Source organism: Tarenaya hassleriana, unplaced genomic scaffold (genome assembly GCF_000463585.1).
Source record: "Tarenaya hassleriana unplaced genomic scaffold, ASM46358v1 Cleome5, whole genome shotgun sequence".
NCBI classification, from domain to species: Eukaryota; Viridiplantae; Streptophyta; class Magnoliopsida; order Brassicales; family Cleomaceae; genus Tarenaya; species Tarenaya hassleriana.
The window spans coordinates 1167614-1187901 of NW_010967707.1; the positions used below are offsets into that span (position 1 = coordinate 1167614).

General features: G+C 39.8%; 4 protein-coding genes across 10 annotated transcripts; 2 read left to right on the top strand and 2 right to left on the bottom strand.

Annotated features, from left to right (window-relative positions):
• Positions 1-245: 245 nt before the first annotated feature.
• Positions 246-3231, bottom strand: LOC104826118 (receptor like protein kinase S.2-like). Its single transcript, XM_010558650.2, has one exon. It carries the CDS (start codon positions 2997-2999, stop codon positions 471-473), a length of 2529 nt encoding a protein of 842 aa, XP_010556952.1. The 5' UTR covers positions 3000-3231; the 3' UTR covers positions 246-470.
• A 4241-nt stretch (positions 3232-7472) lies between these two features.
• LOC104827380 (high mobility group B protein 15-like) lies at positions 7473-11332 on the top strand. The gene is made up of 7 exons (XM_010560553.2): positions 7473-7702; positions 8682-8861; positions 9475-9553; positions 9707-9863; positions 9950-10057; positions 10417-10853; positions 11057-11332. Exons 2-7 carry the CDS (start codon positions 8701-8703, stop codon positions 11330-11332), a joined length of 1218 nt encoding a protein of 405 aa, XP_010558855.1. The 5' UTR covers positions 7473-7702; positions 8682-8700.
• Positions 11333-12823: 1491 nt separating this feature from the next.
• LOC104826119 (ubiquitin carboxyl-terminal hydrolase 2-like) lies at positions 12824-16898 on the top strand. Of its 4 annotated transcripts, none has more exons than XM_010558654.2 (3): positions 12824-12969; positions 13582-16208; positions 16279-16529. In XM_010558654.2, the coding sequence occupies exons 2-3, from the start codon at positions 13591-13593 to the stop codon at positions 16307-16309; spliced, it is 2649 nt and encodes an 882-aa protein (XP_010556956.1). In that variant the 5' UTR covers positions 12824-12969; positions 13582-13590; the 3' UTR covers positions 16310-16529. The 4 variants fall into 4 exon arrangements, with proteins under 4 accessions (XP_010556956.1, XP_010556955.1, XP_010556953.1 ...); XM_010558653.1 differs by having other exon boundaries at positions 16335-16529; XM_010558651.1 differs by having other exon boundaries at positions 12827-12969; positions 16436-16898.
• A 233-nt stretch (positions 16899-17131) lies between these two features.
• On the bottom strand, positions 17132-20283 carry LOC104826120 (UV radiation resistance-associated gene protein-like). 4 transcript variants are annotated; one of them, XM_010558658.1, is made up of 7 exons: positions 19749-19839; positions 19489-19639; positions 19133-19339; positions 18487-18667; positions 18145-18281; positions 17735-17965; positions 17132-17521 (listed from the first exon to the last, which is right to left on the bottom strand). In XM_010558658.1, exons 3-7 carry the CDS (start codon positions 19295-19297, stop codon positions 17405-17407), a joined length of 831 nt encoding a protein of 276 aa, XP_010556960.1. In that variant the 5' UTR covers positions 19298-19339; positions 19489-19639; positions 19749-19839; the 3' UTR covers positions 17132-17404. The 4 variants fall into 4 exon arrangements, with proteins under 4 accessions (XP_010556960.1, XP_010556959.1, XP_010556957.1 ...); XM_010558657.1 differs by having other exon boundaries at positions 19133-19361; XM_010558655.1 differs by lacking the exon at positions 19489-19639 and having other exon boundaries at positions 19749-20283.
• Between the last annotated feature and the right edge of the window lie 5 nt (positions 20284-20288).

Here is a 20288-nt window from a genome sequence, read left to right on the forward strand (position 1 = left end):
GAAGTTTGGAACCACTGCAAACAAGTTTTATTATAATAAAAAAAAGCATATATGCATTTTTTTTACAAATAATAAACGTATTTAGCATAAATCTATTTTATACTATAAAGAATCAAGAATTCAAATGGATTTAGATATAAGCTTTTTTCTCATGTATTATTGATTTTAAAAATGCGATCTTTACCATATGCTTTGAGAGGACATACGAATTCAATGTTCGATCAAAAACAACTGCAACAACCAAATCAAAAACAGTGGTTCTTCTCAAACCTGAAAATTGTTTTATATCCAATTTAAACCTTTACCAAACGATCCTAAAACCCCAAATTGAAAATACCAACATGTATAACCATTAACCAAAACCCGGTATACTAAATCAAAATCCAACAAGAAAAGATCATTACAACTAAGATCACATTGGACCAACCAAGTATGTTTTACATCCTAAACCTTTCCCATGACACTCATCGTCAGTGAATCCCAAGCGCTTGCATTCCACGGATCATTGACATGGACGAGCCGTACACTTGCTTGCGGTCTACGCTGCCTTCCTCTCGACCTTGTTCGGCGAAAAACTTGTCGTTCCCGTCCAAAATGCTCATCACTTGGCTCATGGTCGGTCTCAGACCCGGGTCGGTCCTCGTGCAAACTAACCCTAACCGCAACAGCCTCGCCATCTCTCTCCGGTCGTGCTCTTCCCTTAGACGACTGTCCATAACTTCCTCCAACTGCCTCTTCTTCGTTCCGACCAAGTCCCGGATTCTCAACACTAGAAGTACATCCTCTTGTCTCCTCCGTAAATCCACCGCAGGTTGTCCTGTAACCATCTCGAGAATCACGACCCCGAAGCTATACACATCTGCTGTCGTCTTGGCCTCGCCAGATTCCATGTACTCCGGCGCCATGTACCCGAAAATCCCTCGAACCGATGACCCTTTCTTCTTCCTAGCCGCTTGATGGGCTTGGTCGTTTCTTGCCATGAACTCAGCCAAGGCGAAGCCACCAAGCCGCGGGTTCATGTCTCGGTCGAGATGGATCGTGGAGGATGTTATGTTCCGGTGCACTACTTGCTCATCCCATTCTTCGTGGAGGTACCGTATTGCACAGGCAAGGGATTTGATCACGTTGTACCGGCTCCTCCACCTCAGGACCGGGTTCTTGGGATTCCGGTTATGGAAGAGAAGATGGCTTAGCATGTGATTGGCGGAATAATCGTATACAACGAGCATTTCCCCATGTTCAGTGCACCATCCCCGGAGCTGGACGAGGTTACGGTGGCGTAACCGGCCGAGGTTCACGAGCTCGGTCGAGAACCGGGTTACCAATGCTGGACATTTCGTCATACCAAGCCGTTTGACCAGAATATGTTGGTCGCGGTTTAGTAAACCGTAATAGGCCGTACCAAAGTCAACCTCGGCCACGCGGCGAGCGTCCGAGAAATCATCCGTCGCCGAAACGATGTCGCTGAATGGAATTTCCTTGGGCGTGTCCACGACAAACGACTTTGACGACTCAAGGCGCCGGCTGTTGTTGCTGAAATACCCGTTTTGCCCCTGCTCTGCCGTATGGTAAATGGATTCCTCCAGGGCAGTGACGTAATTCGTCGACGATGTGGACTCTGCCGACGTGTTGGAGCTCGTTGTGGAGGTTCGGTTCGTTGTCGTCGTCGTCGTCATGGTCGTTGTGGTCGGCGTAGATGACGTCAGGGAAGTTAGAGGGATGTAACGAGGGTGGTTCTTAAACGACGGTAATGCCGGAAAGGTGCCGGAGATTTCGCCGGAAAGAGCCCCGGTGACCCATTTCATGTTGGGTCGCAATTGCGGATTATTCAACGTGCAGAGCAAAGCTATATGAACCAATCTCTCGATGTCGGAGGGAGAATAAGATCCCTCAGGCAAGCGTGAGTCGCCGACGTTAAGGATTTTCCGGTCAACGGATAATCTCCGAACCCAATCGAGAAGGACGATTCTATCATCTGGGTACGTAAGATCGACGGCGCGTCTGCCGGAAATCACCTCGAGAACTACAACGCCGAAGCTAAACACGTCGGTTTTCGCGGTGGCTACGGTCTTTTGCCGGAAGCTCTCCGGCGGCAAATACCCAATTGTCCCGCCAATCCGAGTCGATTCCGCAACTCGGAACTGGTGGTTCCTAAACGATGACATCGACGACGACCAGTCGTAACTCGGTTCTGACTCAATCCCGTGCTCGAGCCACCGAGCCAAGCCGAAATCGCCCAATCGAGCATTGAACTCGGAATCCAACATCACGTTGCTGGTCTTCACGTCCCTATGAATGATCTGCGTCTCCAGTTGCTCGTGGAGGTAAAATAATGCGGCGGCGAGTCCTCGAACGATTCTCGTTCTCCTATCCCAATCCAACGGTTCGAAACCCGAGTTGCTCTTCTCCGGTCGCCGGAAAAGTACCCGGTCCAAGCTCCTATTCGGCATGTAATCGTAAACGAGTAACAACTCGTCCTCGTGAATACACCACCCACGCAATTTCACCAGATTCCGGTGCCGGAGCTGGGCGACGGCGACTAGCTCCGCCGCGAAAGTCTTCTCGAAATGTTCACCTTTCTTGTCGGCCAAACATTTCACAGCCACGGTGGTTCCGTCGCTCGGCAACACCGCCTTGTAGACCCGACCGAATCCGCCGCTTCCGAGGATCTGGTCGTCGCTGAAGCCGTTCGATCCGATATACAGCTCGGAGTATCCGAAGATTCTCGGGTTTTCACTGCCGATTTTGCCTGAAATCTGAACACCTTCCATGTCGGCGAAGAGTTTTGTCTCTTGCGAAACAGAGTCTCTGCAGAAATTCAAACTCGCCCATTTAGAATCTTGTAATCGCCGGAAAAGATCTCCGATCAAGCCCAGAACTTGACCTCCACAATCCCGACGCTTGGTCTCTGTGTTTCCGGTGTAATCAACGGTGACAGAAGGCTTTAACTCGCCGGAAACCGCCGGCAAGACGAAGCAGAGACGACGGTCCACCGCCATGACAATGTGAAATGAAAACGAGACGCTTACAACATACGTGGAAATGATTTGAACGATTTAAAAACTTTTGGAGATACAGAGTAAATGCGGCAAGGGATTATATAATATGGTCATAATTCATAAATACGGTGGATGATTTATCTGTTCATTTACTTTGGGATGGATTTTCAACGAGATTAGGTTGATTTTCCAACCCACAATTTTCTTCGCCTCTTGTTTTTGGGACGTGTCATTACTAAGGAGATTGATTCTTTAATCGTATGTTTGTTTCTCGTATATAAAATTCTCGTCGATTATAGATTTCAAAAAAAAAAAATATTTTGTCCTCAGTTTAATTTAATTTTTTTTAATTGAAAATTCATGAGGAACCTTTTAATTTGTCGTCTTCTATATTTCACCTAGTTGAAGATAAATTCTCACCAAAATGGCACGAATTCTTCCATTAGGTAAACATAAACACAAAAACGAACAAGGCAAAGCAAGTGGGTAACTAACAACAAGCACATGTTTAGATAAATATTGCAATATGAAAATAAATCAGCCGAAAATCATTATTAGCATTTTTGAATAACTCCATTAGCTCGGGTAATCAATCAAATCAGGCCACTATTTTACTTATTTTCAAATTGATTATATCACAGACACATGGAATTTCAATGTCGAGATGATGCCCCTTGAATGCTAAACAATTACATTAAGCTGTATTTGAAATGGCAAGCAATAAAAAAACAGAGACCCATAAAATTTTATTTATACATAGACATCAATTTTAAATATTTTTATCATTTTTTAATATTTTTATTTTTATTTATCTCACAAATTGAAACGATTTGGTCCGAACTTGCCCGTTTAACATCACTAATTAAAAGGCATTTGTTAACCTTTGATTTTTTTTAATAATTAACTATTTTCATAAACAATACGGAGTTATTTGAAATTTTGGATTTGATTTTTAATAGAGATTTGTTGCCTAATATCAACATTAATAAATATGGATAACATCGGTGGATATCCAGAATGTATATAATAATTTAAATTTAAAATTAATTATATTGGCTAATGTATGAGCAATATAATGAAATACCGCAACCATTGGCGTGATTAATGTCGTCCGGATATGGACTTACCTTGAAGTATGTGTATTATCCAAACAAGCGTGGGTACATATAAAATAACTATATATGTATATATATATATATGTTGAAATTATAATTGTTGCTGTTTTTAAATTAATTAATTAATTAATTAGTATTATTGTGGTCACAGAGAAGTCAATTTTAGTACAGTTGGAAATGCTTTTGTATTGATTGAAAGATTGGCCATTGCAAGGTCATTAAATGACGCTATAAATGCTATATAAGATCAGATTTCTAAAGCGATAAAGCTGTAATTTTAGTTTTATAATAAATATAGACGTATAATATTATAATGTTATAAAAGAAATACATTTTTTGTTATAAACGTACACATATATGTATATATTTATATACATACATGATCTATATATCTTCTTTCCTATACCAAATACATTATGTAATTTGCATGTATATATGTTTCAGTGTCACGTATATCTAAACATGCCAAAAATGTTTTATTAGATTAACAAATGTTATAAAATACAGGTATTAGACACGTTCTTTATTATATATATATATATATTTTACTCTTACAAAATATAAACCTTAAACATTTCTGTATCAAAATTCAGTTTGTAATTTGGATACAGAAATCAAATATGGTCCTTACGAAACGACAATAGTATAAAGGTTTTGTTATTTTACTAAATAATATGTAGCTTATATATATATATATAATATGTGGCTAGAGTAGGTTGGGTGATGTGGTTGGCCTACCTTTTAATGGTATTTCCCTTTCGCGAGGTTTCATTTTCATCGGTCGTGAAAAAAAGATCCCATTTAATTAGAGGTTTAGATTAAACGTAATTGTTGCAACCACTCCTCGTTAAGCTAATTAATCGTATAATAATTATAGTATATATATATATATAGCCCTTTTGGCGCCATTCACATTTCAAGATGACAAAATAAGTCTAAAGGTATTGATATATATTCTTTACTTTTTTTAATTGAAATGTTTTGTTCTCTTAAGAGTCAACTATAGAGCGATAGAGATATACAAAAACAAATATCCAAAATTGAAAATTAATCTTCGAAGTTTTCAATTTTGATTAACTTAACATTTTTATAATAAAGATGTCATTCGTGTTTTTTATTTATTTATAAGTATATGTATATAAAATTCGCACAAATATATTTACATGAAATAGGGAATTTACGTTGGGCCAACAAAATCCATGCACTTTGACCAAAAAAAAAATAATCCATGCATGGTTTTAATTATGAGAATCTGATTAGGTCACGAACCAAACACAATGGTACAAAAGTCTGACATTTGGTACTTAGAAATCAGACTCAATCTTGATTCGTTCGATTTTGACATGACGCATGTTTTTAAATTATACAAAATCATAGTAACGGCAAAGAAAAATACAAATTCTATATCACGAACAATTCATATATTTGGAATAATCATTCAAATCGGTGTGTACATCTCAACCATCTAAATCATTCGCGACATTTTATTATCCACAATTTTTAAAATTTAATTTAATTTATTTCAAAGATGGATATATGAAACTTTTCTACTTAAATCTCTACCGTATCCAAACGGATATAAGATTTCTAATATATTTTTTTATAGTTAAAGCAAAAAATTCGAATGTGCCATAATGCATGTATGTGGCAACTAATTGACTAAATCAGCTCTTTATAACTTTATAGTTTATAGATTAAAAAATATAATTTTTAATTATTTTGGTTTTTACAAAATTCGTATCGTCGTTGATGATTAGAGCTGTTAATACATGGAAAATATATCAATCAGGACACCAATCTAACGGAAAAAACGCCGATTTCGATTGCAAATACGTCCAAATGTAGATAGTTTTCGTTTTCTTTTGGGATGGAAAATTGGAAATTGGTTATTATTCCAAAGGGTTGCACCGTCACCGTGATTGAAGCTTGGTTAGTCGATGATCACGACAAATATAAAATATTCCTGTTTATTATATAAAAAAAAACATAAAAATATGTCAGACGTAAATACTTTGACGCTGACACCACATATTGGGCCTTGCATAGGCCCGTTTATCTAATTTAATGGACACTTATTGAGCCTTTATTAGGCCCATTTATATAATTTAATGGACACTTATTGGGCCTTGAAATGTTTACTACGGTCCATCTTTAATTTAACGGAAAATTATGATTCTCAAGACATTTGTCACGAACCTTGGGGCGCAAGTCATCCATTGCTTTTGTGTATGTGCACATATATGTTCAATTTAAAAACGTAGAAATATATCTATATATATATATTAATTATCCTCCACAAATGTAGTTTTCATATTTCTGTAATAATGCAGTATATTTATCAATACATCAAGCTTATATGAAGTATAAAATTCAACATTAAAGCAAAGATAAAAAAAAATGGAAATATTATATATGTTTTTGCAGTTTTTCCGGAAATAATTATGATACCTCGGTATTTTAAACTCACTTCACTTGAAGTTGGACGGTTATATAAGCATATTAAATAAGAGATTTTAGTTCGACAATTAATTACATCAAGAATGCAATGAATTTTATCTTTTTCAAAAACATTTATTTTGCATAAAGAAACAAAATGAGGAAATCAAATGAACGTATTTATATTAAATATAAATTCAGAAACGAAAAATTGCCGCTCGTACGTTACGGCACTCATATCTCTCTCCTTTTTTACCTTTTTTTTGTTTGAAAGTTTCTCTTTTCCTTTAGCAAATCATTAAAATTTTATTTGAAAACTTCTCAATGAAAATATTAATGGTTTCAATTTTCAAACCCTTAGAATTAATTACATTTGCCAATTGGACGAAGAATCTATAATCAATCTAAAGAATGAATTTAATGCATTCGGAGATATAAGAAAAATTATTTGTTTCACACAAAAAAGTTTATAAAAATGGATAATTCATAATATCTGTTAGTTTATAACCCTTTGTTTGTTCGGTTGGATCGTAGGACAGATACCAAATCATCTCATTTTTTTTTATTTTTCTCACCTATTTTATATATTTTCAAGATTTTAGTTTTTATTTTTCAACGTCACTAAAAAAAAGTAGGAAAAACAACCAAGAGATATATCTGTATGAGATGTATATATATATATGATTACAAATCTATATAAACATAGCGAAAATAGGCTTGAATAAAACTCATTAAAAAAAACTACATTTATTTTCGAAAATTTTTTGTGTGGCCAATCTTTAATTGTAAAATCTATTTTTTAATTAAAATAGCAAATTGTTTTCTTCCATAAATTCGATGCATCATTTTCTTGATTTCCTCGTACCTTTTTGCATATTCTCAACTCTCTCTCTCTCTCTCTCTCTCTCCCTGATGGTAAGTTTTTAATATTTTATAGCCTTTCCCTTTGTTATTTCTTCATCTGGGTTTCTCTCTTTTTAACCTTCGGAAACATCACATCCATACGAAATTCCATATATACGCATATATATATAAACGCCCACATATACAAAACGCCTACTTCTTTGCTTGCATTTCCATTATATTCTTTGCGCTGCACCATTAATGGAGGGGGAAAAGTAAAGTTGAGATCTTTATGAAAATTCAAGCAAAGTGAGATTTTTTTTTTTATTTTGTATTTTCATCTTCTCATTTTAATTCTTTTCTTTCTGTTCTTTTTTTGTAAAATTATCCCGCAAAAATGGATTTTTCTTGCTATATGTCTATGAAAGATTTGTTCTTTCTTTTGCGAGATAAATAAGAAATTAAATGGGCTCCTGGAGGAAGTTGTTGGGGTATTAAATCCAATTGATGCCTGTAATGTATTTGTTAATATGCCTGTTTGGGATTTTTCAGCTTTGCTTTCATAGATTCTCACGCAAATGTCAGTCATAGCCCTCCTGTATATGTACGTTTATATATACGTATCAGCAAAAATATTCTCCTTTCTCCGAGAGAGAGAGAGAGAGGTATATTGTTCTGGATCCTGAAAAGAGTTGTCTGCTTTCTAAGCACAAGTCTCTTCACATTAATGGCGTCTGTGTGTTCATTTCTTTGGGTGCATAGAATTTGGAGAGGAAGGGGAAGAATTCATGGCCATGACAGCAACTATATATTCTTCATAGTCTTTGGTGTTTATCTTCTTGATCTTTGAAATCTCTTTCAACTTCTTATTGGTGTAGTCATTGCATCATCTGGTTGCTTCTGTGGTTATTGTGTCCCTGTGTTTGTCTCTTTGAGTTCGTGTTTTTAGATTCACAGGCATTCTTTTGGCAATTAGCCAAATTCTGCCAGGAAACAGAATTGAACATGAAATTCGTCCATTACATGCAAATGCTCATCTTAGATTGGAAAACTGTTGAATGCCTTCTGATGGTGAAGCCAAATATATATGTTTAGTAGTTGTCACAGTCATTCCTTTATGAGTAAGACATGTCCCTTAATTCTCTGAACTTTCTTCATTTAATAAACAGAAAGTGATTGCTGAAGGATGTTTAGTGGTTGTTGAATACGTACAATGACATTCAAGTCTCTCTCTCTCTCTCTCTCTCTCTCTCTCTCTCTTTTTCCCTTGGATTTTTTGGTTTCATAGGGATTAAAGACAATTGGGAATGGCATCAAGTTCTTGTCCTAAACAGAGCACAGTAGCCATGAACCGCAATGCCCCGACCTACCCATCTCCTCTTGCAAGGTACGAGGATGTGGTGGCAAGTCAGAAGCTTTTCATGGCGACCTTGGAAAAGCTTCACTCTATGATGGGTACTAAATTCATGTAAGCTTTTCTAGTTTCCCCCATTTTTTGTACTTATTCAATCTTGTTGCTCGGCACCAAGTGCAGAACTTGAGAGTGTCTAATCCTTAGAAGAGGATTCTCTTACTACAGAACCAATTCCATTGGTTATCTATTGAAATTTTTTAGAAAATGAGCACGGAAAGTCTCTGCCTTTGAGTTTAGCCTCTTGGATTGGATGGATGATTCATGCTAACCCCAATTCTGTATTCCTGTTATTTTCTTGTTTGTTTATCCTCTCCTTGCATTCAAAGTTGTGAACGGCTTATAAAAATGATGCCTTTTACTGGTATGAGTTGAGTTTTGTCTGTCTGTCTGCAATGGAAATCGATTTGCATGGATGTGATGTTTGATCCAAGCCAATGTTCTTAGTCTTTCTATGAAAGTATTTATTCCCTGACTGATGGACGTTGTAACACTTGTGTACCCCTTGCCGGCTCTTCTTTTTCTTGAGCATGATATAGCTGAGTAGTGCATAACCCACATGTTGGATTGTATATACGAAATACACCTGCTTATGCCGGTGATACTTGTGGGTTGCTGCAACATTTTTAGCATCCACATTCATTGTCTCCATTCTGCGTTGTGATTGTAGGATACCGATCATAGGGGGACGGGAATTGGACTTGCATAAGCTGTTTGTTGAGGTAACTTCTCGTGGTGGAATTGAAAAGGTATAATCCATGTAATGTGTTTAGTGTATACGAAGAATTTCCCGTACCTATATGACTTGTTTCGTGTGCCTCGTTTCTCTGCAGTAAGGGGTGAATGTATCTGAAAAATGTTGAATTTCCTCATCATTGGATCTTTCCCTTGCTGAGTTTCAGATCATTAGAGAAAGAAGATGGAAGGAAGTAACCGCAACATTTAACTTTCCCCCGACAGCAACGAATGCATCCTTTGTCCTGCGCAAATACTACTTCTCGCTGCTTCATAATTACGAGCAAATCTATTTCTTCAAAGCTCGTGGTCAGATTCCTCCCGGTATGCACGTTTAAACCTTAACTATAAAGCGGAAAGAAATGTATCCATATATTTTGGTGTTTATGTAAAAGTATTTGTTTCTGCAGAATCCAATAGATCAGTCTCCTCGCTAGGAACCGCTGTAAGGCCATCCTTAGAACTTCAAGCTATAACATTTTCTTATCCAAGGATCGGTTCTGGAGAAAACCCTTCAGGTCTCGTTTTTTTCTCCCTTTCCTTAATTCACTTTATCTGATTATCGCTGCAAATCCGCGTATCTGATAGATGAATGCTACTCGAAAAGGTTACCTCCAACTGTGACTGTCAAATCCAAGAAAAGAGTTTCTTCCTTTTCAGCTTCACAGATTCTGAATCTCACCTGGAACATTGCCTTCTGTTAAACAGTTTTCCTCCTTTTCGGGAAATTTTCACGCAATTGTTATCTTTGCTCCGTATGTGTTATGTTTTTTGGTATATTCCTTCCTGTGTCAAGCTTTCTTTAATTGCAAAACTATCGGTGAACATGATCTGTTTCTCTTGTATAATACCATCTGTTTCTCTTGTGACTTAACAGAAATGAGTAATCCCTCTTCTTCTGCTGTCTCAGCATCTTCAACTGGTTCCCCTGTGACTGGAGTCATCGATGGGAAATTCGAGAGTGGTTATCTCGTTACTGTCACAATCGGGTCAGAGAAACTCAGAGGAGTCCTGTATCAGATTCCAAAGAACTCAGTCCCTCAAGCTCCCGAAAGTTATGGTGTTTTCCCCAGCAACTGGACAGGCAATGCTGCTTATTCTCAGGTGCCTTCAGGGACAAAACGCCGTAGGAGAAGAAAGAAATCGGAGATAAAGAGACGAGATCCAGCTCACCCGAAGCCAAACAGAAGCGGGTATAATTTCTTTTTCGCAGAGCAGCACGCAAGGCTGAAGCCGCTTCACCCAGGTAAGGACAGGGATATCAGCAGGATGATTGGTGAACTCTGGAACAAGCTAAATGAACAGGAAAAAACGGTATGAATAGATCGGATTCTCTCTTCTTTCACTCTTTTAAATTTTCTGGGTAATGTTCCAATGCATAGATAGATGGATCGAACTTTGCTCTTTTGCCGAATACCTCATTTGATTCAGGGCTCGTCATTGACAATTTTCTATGATTTCTGATGAGAAACTGGCTGCTGCTTTTTTGACATTTCTGTTGGAAATACTCTGTGTAGGTTTACCAAGGGAAGGCTCTGGAGGACAAAGAACGATACCGAGCAGAAATGGAGGATTACCGAGAGAAGCTCAAGACGGGTCAGCTCATCAGCAACGCAGTGCCACTGCAACAGCGGCTTTCCGAGCGAGATGTGGAAATGGCTGAAGCTGATGCTACAGTGGAAGAACCCGAGCAAGAAGAAGAAGAAGAAGGTGACTCGAGTGGCTGCTCAGGTGAAAGCGACCTCGAGGAAGATCAAAACCGCCATTCTGCTTTGCCCTCTGTTTTTAGCTGATAAGTTTCAATCTTCGCAAAGGAGTTTTCTTTTTTCGCAAACTATTGTCGGCAGGGGACACATAGTTCCTGGGCTGTGTTCCGTACCCGGGTTTGTCTTTGTTTCCGATTTCGTGCGTCGGATCATCGAATTTCGATTTATGGTGTATTTCATTTCTGGTAAAGTTTAGGGATTTGTATGTTTCATGTGATAGATGCGCTTACATGCTCGGGAAAACAAGTGGAAGCTGTTTTTTTTTTTTTTTTTCAATTGGGAGTTTCTTCGTGTTTCGGGGCTCATCCTCCATTTTCAGAACAATTTGCTCAGGCTGATGTTGGGCAGTCGGATTTGGGTTTTAGGGTTTATCTAATTTTGCTAAATTTGCAAAACTTTTGCCCGAGAGAAAATCGAGGGCTTGGTGGAAGCATTCCCTGCTACCAAAGCGGAACTACCACCAGTGGCCGGTGAGCAAAGCTGAATGGTTGTGCTTTCTTCTTCTTCTTTGGCTTTCCACAGGGTAGGTTACGTCTGGTACAAGTCTTCTCATCTTAGTTTTTTCACCGTTTTTTTTGTCTAGCTTACTTTTGCTACAAGTTATCTATCTCTTCCGACAAACAAGGTTCTGTATTTTGGTCGGTACGTAGGAGGTTCAATGTAGTTGAGTGAATAGATCCTAAAGGTTTCAATTTTCATTTAGAAAAGGTTTTTTATGCAGCATCCCGACTTGACCGTTTCATACCAAATTATCGCATTTATTGGATCGTTCATAACAACTCAGATTGGACAGTTCAACCGGTAAGGAAAGGAGCAAAGCTTCTTACTAACCCGGATTTGAATTCTCACTTGAGAAGATGAGAGATATTCACATGGACTTCTCCGATCTTCTAGTAATCGGGTCAAAAACCTGATAAATTTTCGGATTATTAAAAAAAAAAATCTTTGATGGATACTCTTTAATCTCAGAAATTTCCAATACAAAAACAGAGAAATGCGTCTCCTCTCTTCTCAGATACTTCCCTCCACGGTCGCCGGGAAACCATATCCGGCCGGCGCTGCAAAACCTCCGATCACTTTTCCGGCGTAAAATTCTGCCCCCGACATACCCATGATCATATGCAAATGCCGACATCGTTGGGAATACTCGCAACCTCGTTGTCGGTTGTAATATTATATACGTGAACATCCCCATGCATGATTGTGGTTGACACGCGTGTGTATATATGTGAGATGGTTCCTAAATTCAGCAAGCTATATGATGGCCCGGAAACACAACTAGGCCTGGTCCTGGGCCTGGGCCTGGTCCTGATCCTGGTCCTGGTCCTGGTCCTGGGCCTGGTCCTGGTCCTGGGCCTGTATTACTAAATAATATAATACCGACTGAAATTTCGAAATTATATGTGATAATAATGAAAGACCTTAATACTAAATTTATTTCCAAAAGTGACTAATGCTTATAAAGATCATTATCGATCATTCATAAAGTTAATTCGACGTTTCTCTGTCCTTTTATTTTTTTTATTATTTCATTTTTTTATTTATTCCTTCCTTCCCATATGCTTCGTCTCTCTGCAGAACACTGATTGTTCGCCTACTGTCTCCTCGCCGCGGCGAAGTAGTGCCAACCCCTTTCTTGCTCTTTCCTATAAACCCTAAATTAGGTTAGATCCTAATTAATCTTTAAGCATCGAATCTTTCAATCCTTCTTATGCGAAGCAACCTCTGATTTTTCTCCTTCGGCTTTCGGGGAAATTCTCTATATTTTCGTTTCTTTATTTTTTTGAAGTATGCGGTTTTCCCGATTGCGGTATATGTGTCGTTGATTGATATCAGTGCTTATTCCTGTGTTTTCGGGATACGGATTTGAATGTTAATCTGGGTTGTCCTGAAGTTTGGATGTTCTAGTTCTTTGAGTTATGGGTATTTGGTGGGTAGACTTAATAACTTGGGAAATTCTGTAGGAGGTTTTTGGAATCCTGTAAATTTTGATAATAAACTCTGGAATTTCGATAGTCAGGTTTGATTTTTTCAGTTATATTACGAAATTTAGAAGCTGAAGTTTGACGTTGAAGCATCTGATGGAGATTGTGACCTAATTCCCCCTCCTATTTACTCGGTTTAAGCCGATTGCATGCGTGTAGTTCTAGTCCATTGATTCATTGTTCTTCATTCCGTTAAATTCGGTCATCTGGATGAAGTTACCATATTGTTTGTTATGGTTCGCAATTTGTCTCCTCACTTCTTGCTTTGAAATGTTATTGTTTATGGAGTAGTAGCAATTAATGGGGAAGAAAGCAAAGAAGAAGGCCCGAGCTCCTCCGAGAGAAAAGCGTACTGCTACATCCTCCAAGAATGTTTCTGAAAAACCTAGTCAATGCGGGGAGACAGCTGAGGATGCTGTTGAAGCAGTGAAGGAGAAACAATCTTGTGTCCATTTTGATAAGAGCATTAAATTGGATAAGGTGTTGGAAAAAGTAAAATCTTCGGAGCATATCAAGTGTGGAGAATGTAAAGAAGGGGTGAACGAGAGGAGAGGGAGTAAAGGGAAAGGAAACAGGGCCAAGAAGGGGGTTTCTTCTTCTTCAGACCCGAAAACTGATAAAAAAGCTATTTGGGTGTGTTTGGAATGCGGCCATTATTTTTGTGCCGGTGTTGGTTTGCCAACTGGAGCTCAGAGTCATGTTGTCCGGCATATTAGATTGACGCGTCATCGGTTAGTCATGCAATGGGAGAACCCTCGGTTGCGATGGTGTTTCCCGTGTCATTCTCTTCTTCCTGTTGAGAAGGAAGAGAATGGTGAGATGAAAGATGTGCTAGCGGATGTCGTAAAATTGATTAAAGAAAGACCGTTGAATACATCTGTTAGAGCTGATATTAAAGGTTTGTGTTCAGAAAATGGCAGTACCACTGGTGAGATTAAATCAGAAGGGCCTGTTTCTAGTTGTGTAGAAGCAAGCGATGGTTATGTTGTACGGGGTTTGGTAAACCTTGGGAACACATGTTTTTTCAATTCTGTAATGCAGAATCTTCTTTCCTTGGTTCGGTTACGGGAACACTTCTTGACTGTGGATGCATCTGGTGAAGGACCTCTATTATCTTCCCTGAAGAAATTATTCGCCGAAACAAAACCTGAAGTGGGCTTGAAGAGTGTGATAAACCCAAGAGCCTTTTTCGGGTCTGTCTGTTCTAATGCTCCCCAGTTTAGGGGATATCAGCAGCATGATAGCCATGAATTGCTCCGGTGCTTGCTTGATGGTTTGAGCACTGAAGAATCAAGCTTGAGGAAGAAACTTGGTGCTTCAGATCCTGATGGCAATTCCGCACATCAGAAACCTACTCTTATCGATACTGTATTTGGAGGTGAAATTTCAAGCACTGTTTCTTGTATTGAATGTGGCCACTCCTCAAAGGTTTATGAGCCCTTTTTGGATCTCTCATTACCCATTCCAACTAAGAAACAGAAAACTGTTTCTCGGGTAAAGAAAACTAAGGTTCCACCGAAAAGGGTCCCCATGACTCGAGCCACATCAGAACATCCATATAGTAATTCTGCAGGAAAGGGTTTGATTGCCGCAGATGATTCTATTGGATCCTCTTCGATTTCTCCAACTTCTAAATCCATTGAAAATGGTCCAGTTTTAGAGACTTCTATGGAAATAAACATGGAGAATAGGCAGGCCTCTGAGAATGAGACAAAAACTTATACTGCATTTGATAGTTTTTGGTTGGATTTTCTGGAACCAGAAAGCTCACAAGCCGAGACAGGTTTGGATCTGCAGGATAATGATGATGATAGTCTCCAGACAGCTGAGGCCAATGGAAGGGTTCCAGCTCCAGAGATTCCTGTTGATTCATCCAAAGTTTGGACTTTTGATTGCGGCAGAGAGTCGGCGGCAGGCAATAATGATGGAGATGCAATATCAGGAACCACACAGGGTGAGGATCAACATGCTAGAGAGTCTAACCAGAACACATTTGCAGGCGAGATATCCACTGCGACTGAGCAGGCCAGTTATGTTGGTGGCGATTCCGGTTTAACGCAGAGTTATTCTGTGAATCCTTGGGATGATGAAGAACTTCCCTTGTTGGTTTCAGATTCTCAAGTTCTCTATTTACCATATAAAGAAGAAAGCTCCTGTACTGATACAGCTGGCGTAGAAGCTGAGGCTTCCTCATCATGTGTGAGCGTTGGTCAAGAACAAGACATGAATTTTGATGGCTTTGGTGCTCTATTTGACGAGCCTGAGACTTCTGAAGGACCTGTTTCTGGACCTCCGACCAAGGCTGAAGCTTCTGAAGCTGGTTTTATGGCTGTTAGCAGCGACTCTGATCCAGAAGAGATTGATGATTCTGATTCACCAGTGTCTGTAGAAATGTGTTTGGCTCATTTCACAAAGCCTGAAATTTTATCAGACGACAATGCTTGGCATTGCGAAAACTGTTTGAGGAACCTAAAGCTCCAACGCTTGAGAGAAAAGAAAGCTAGAATTGCATCGAGGCTGAGGAACTTCGAAAATGGAGATATCAATGAGAGCTCCTCCTGCACGCCATTGGATCCGAGCTGTGCAAATGCAGAAAACGGTCGCAGAACTGGGCGTAGCACAGAAATATCCGGTGCTCCTTCCAGTGAAAACCCTCTCATTGGAAGAGAAGGGATTAATTCTTGGCCAGCAGATGGCAGTGAATCTGAAGGAAGTGAAGATGATGGGGACGTGGACTCTAAGAAAGTGATGGCAAAGAGGGATGCAACCAAGAGGGTACTTATAAACAAGGTCCCACAGATCTTGACTGTTCATCTGAAAAGGTTCAGCCAAGATGCTCGTGGGCGGTTAAGTAAGTTGAGCGGCCATGTTGCTTTCAAAGAGTTCATAGATCTTCAACCATATCTGCAACATTCCAGGTATGTCATATTCCATAGCCGCCTTTTGATCTTGAGCTTATTATTCCAGAAGCATACTGTGTGTCGACAGGACCCAGCAAACGGATACTGTTCCAGAATGATTAAGCTGCCTACAAAAAGTTTCAGATTTGCACTTGGAATCAAAACCTCGACCTGCGAAACAGAATCATAAGCCAAAAAAAAAAAGGCATAGGCATAATGGTGGGTGGGTGTGTGTGTTTGGGCAGATGCAACGGGGGAGGAAAGGCAGAGTACAGGCTTGCAGGGGTGGTGGAGCACTCGGGCACCATGAGAAGAGGCCATTACGTTGCGTACGTTAGAGGCCATGATGTGAGAAGAGAGGAGAGTAACAGTAACAGCAGCTTGCCGGTGGAGGGGTGGTGTGAGGCAAGCGATTCATACGTCCGTCAGGTTTCGTTGGAAGAAGTTCTCCGCTGCGAGGCTTATCTCTTATTCTACGAACGAATCTGATCGAACCATCAAATCTCATTGACGACTGCTGTATTCTTTTTTCCCCATTACACAGAAAGGATTCCAGGTTTTGTGCTACTGGCCAAAGAGAGAGAGAGAGAGAGAGAGAGGTGAGGTTTTTGATACACAGCTCATATTCTTCATTTACTGATAATATATACACATATATATGGTTGGTATGTACGTAACCGAGTTATTAATATTATGAGAGTTGTATTATTATCAGGCCTAATTTACATTCTCATGATTAAGCAACCACACGAACATTGGGATCAACAAGTTATTATCAGGCCTAATTTTCTTCCTTTTCTTATTTTGAGCTCATAATAGACGTGAGAGTAGATAAATTAAATACAATATAAATGGACATTTCCTTTTCTGTGGCGTGGGTTTTCAGTTTTCAAATAGCACGGGGAGTGTTTTCAACCCATTGAAAGATATAATAACAATAATAAAAAAGAACCTGAAAGGCCCATGAAATCTGCCTCTCACATGATTCCCCATTCCAACTGGACCCATGACACAAAATTACCAGATGTCAATGCATATAATCCACTAACCATAAAAGAGGATACAAGCTCACGCAAAAAAAAAAAGCTACACATGGCGTTAGCGTCATTTTCCTCTTCATCTATGGGATGGAATCAAAAAAATCTCAAGACCCCGTCCAAATCAATATCCAATCACACACCCTCTCTCATCTCCTGGCCTGGCCGGGGGGCTATTTACGTGTCTATGAACTCTGGAGATTGGACGGTGCGGATTAGCTCCTTCAGGTTAGACAGCACCTGCCGAGGCCCTACACCACTCGCCCCCACGTAATTCAGCATCTGCTCTATGTCCTGCGCCCATCATTCACACACACATATATATGCAATTCTTATATGATTTCTGGACATCATATTCCTACAAATTCAATCCGTCAGAACGACCATTCCACGAGAGATAAATGCCCTAATCTAGAAACTGCACAGCACAAACATGGCTGAAAGGTGGCGGTCCCATTGGTGTTCAAGCAATGTCTCAAGAGGAACAAACTGAGAATTATCACTAACCTTGTTCAACAAGAAGACAGCGTAGGCAGCCCGGGTCGTATCTTGACCATCCAGAAACAGAGGGAACTCTACGAATCTTTGGTTCTGGGAAAGTGTGGCCATCGGGGACATGTCTGACGATGACGAAGGCTCGATGTACGGTGCATAGTCCCGGATATACGATTTGGAACCGCCCAGACGCAAAGGGTAACGTAGTGGAACTGTCATGTAGGAAGCCGTCAGTGATACAGCCTGCAAAAGACGAAAATGAAGCCTTGAGTGACCTCTCTGAATTCCATCCAAATGCTACTCTTTTCTAGCATCAGCAATTTATGCTCGACAACGAAATCCAAGAGATTCGAAGCCCAAATCAAACAAGTTCAAAGCAAACTCTATCGTTGGTAAGGAGCAAAGGAGAAAGGGGAACACACATGGGCAACATATCCTAGGGCAGTTGCAGACCTCTGTGCCTCCTTCTTTTCGGTGAATAAGCTCATCTTTGTAAATGGAGCCATACTAAAAGGCAATCCTAAAATCGTCACGGTTCCTTGACTCATTGGTTTAGATCCTGGTAAAACCATTGAAAAGGAAGTAATTAGCGAGTCAACAGGTAGTCTGCCAAGAGGAAAAAAATCTTTCAGGAACTTCAGACAACAAGTGACAATTTAGTGCTAAAATCAATATCATGCTGAATGATATACAGATGACGGCATGCATTAAGAAGCGGAAAAAAAAGCTGGGATAGTTTTTAGACTTAAAATGCCACAACCCACCAAATCTACTGCCACCAGGAAATGATTCGAGTTCTTGGTCTAGGGAAGGTCCAGCCTCAATCTTCAATGGATAGATAGATGAAACTTGTGTTATCATGTACTGTTGCCTCTTTCTCAGCTTACTCGTCACAACTTTCAAACGAGCATAGCCTCCTTCTCCTTCCAGTTGGCTGTTTGCCTCCTGTGCAAGAGAAATATAAGCTAAACTAGAGGAGATGAATATTGAAGCAAACCAGTTGCCTTCATCAAGGCATCTGTCTTCGAAACAATTGTTCATTACAGAGCTAAAACACAATTTATGAAGAGAAATTTGTCAACAAAATTCAGCAGTGACATGCAGATAGAAAGCAAAGTGTGCCAGTCTTGAGGAGGAGGAGGATAGTGTAGCTAATCAGTTGCCTTCATCAGGCATCAATCTTCAAATCAGTTGCTCACTAAAGAACTAAAAGACAGTTAACTGAAGAAAAATCCAATTGTTAAATCCAGAAGAATGCAAAATGTAAGACTCTCAAAGAAAAGGGGCCAACAGAAAGATGTAACATAAACATACTAACAGAAACAGTAACAATAGCAAACACATAAATGATGCATTTTCCTCCTGAAAAATAATTGGTTCACTACATTAAAGCATCAAACGAGATCATACCTGTAATTTGCTTTTAGCAACGGAAAGAGATGTGCCACCAACCAGCAAAGATCTCACTTCTATACCAAGATTCTCCTCTTTATTTTTAACATCCTGTTCAGCAGCCTTGAAACCAATTGATGTCCTTGCCACCAGCAATTTTCTAGCTTCCAGCCTCTGTCGCATTTCTTCAAGTTCATTTGTGCGGCTCAACGACTCAGCATTGACCTGCCCAAAATTTTGCCGCCCGCTAATCCGCGGGTTAATCAATTAAAGCTCATTGAGATAAAATAAGGGATAGCCAAATGATAGTGTAAATGGCCTAATGGTGGAATGATGGAAGCCTCAAGACGCAGATCAAAAGTCTAGCAACAAACCCATTTTTACTAGGCGAAGGGGAAATGGATCATCCACATTAGATTTCCAATTTCCAAATCAACAGCCTTGGTTCCCTAAACTGATATCTTTGCTTCAAATGAATTTCTTGGCATTTTAATTTTCATTCCGCGAGACAAAGCAACTAAACGGCTGCACAATTACAAAAATTACAAATTTCGATCACTTTCTTTCCTAAAAACGACCATAATCCCGCATGTAGAAAGAAACGTACCATGAGCAAAGGGAACACATTATGTACCTGAATGAGACATTCGAGCTTCTGCTGCATGCTTTGCTTCCTCTCCTGGGCTTCTTTCAGAGCAGAAGAAAGACTCCAAAGCCGCGTGAGCTCGTGGTCGAGATCTTCCCACTCGATTGTCTTCACATCTTCCTTGTCGCCCTTCTTCGACTTCACCGACAAACTTTTCCCCGCTTCTCTTTCCATCAACAATTGTATCGGAAACCACGAAGCGCGAGTTCATGCATTAACTTTCTACGCGAAGATCCGCTTATCTTCATCACAAGCGTCCAAAATCCATCGTAATATCACAGGACCAAACCGGAAAAATCGAGGAAACCCTAACTTCCCTGATCGGAGGAAGAAATCCCTATCAGTTCGCGTCTTGGCTCAAAGGAAAACATCGAAAGCAAGAGAAATCAGGGATTGATCCCCTGAATCCGATTCAGACGAGTTCCTGTATCGCAGAATCGCAAGCTTCGTTCTTGGGGAGAGAGAGAGAGAGAGAGAGAGAGAGAGAGATGGTCAGCACTTCCCGGACTCTTGTTACGGGCGGGTTCT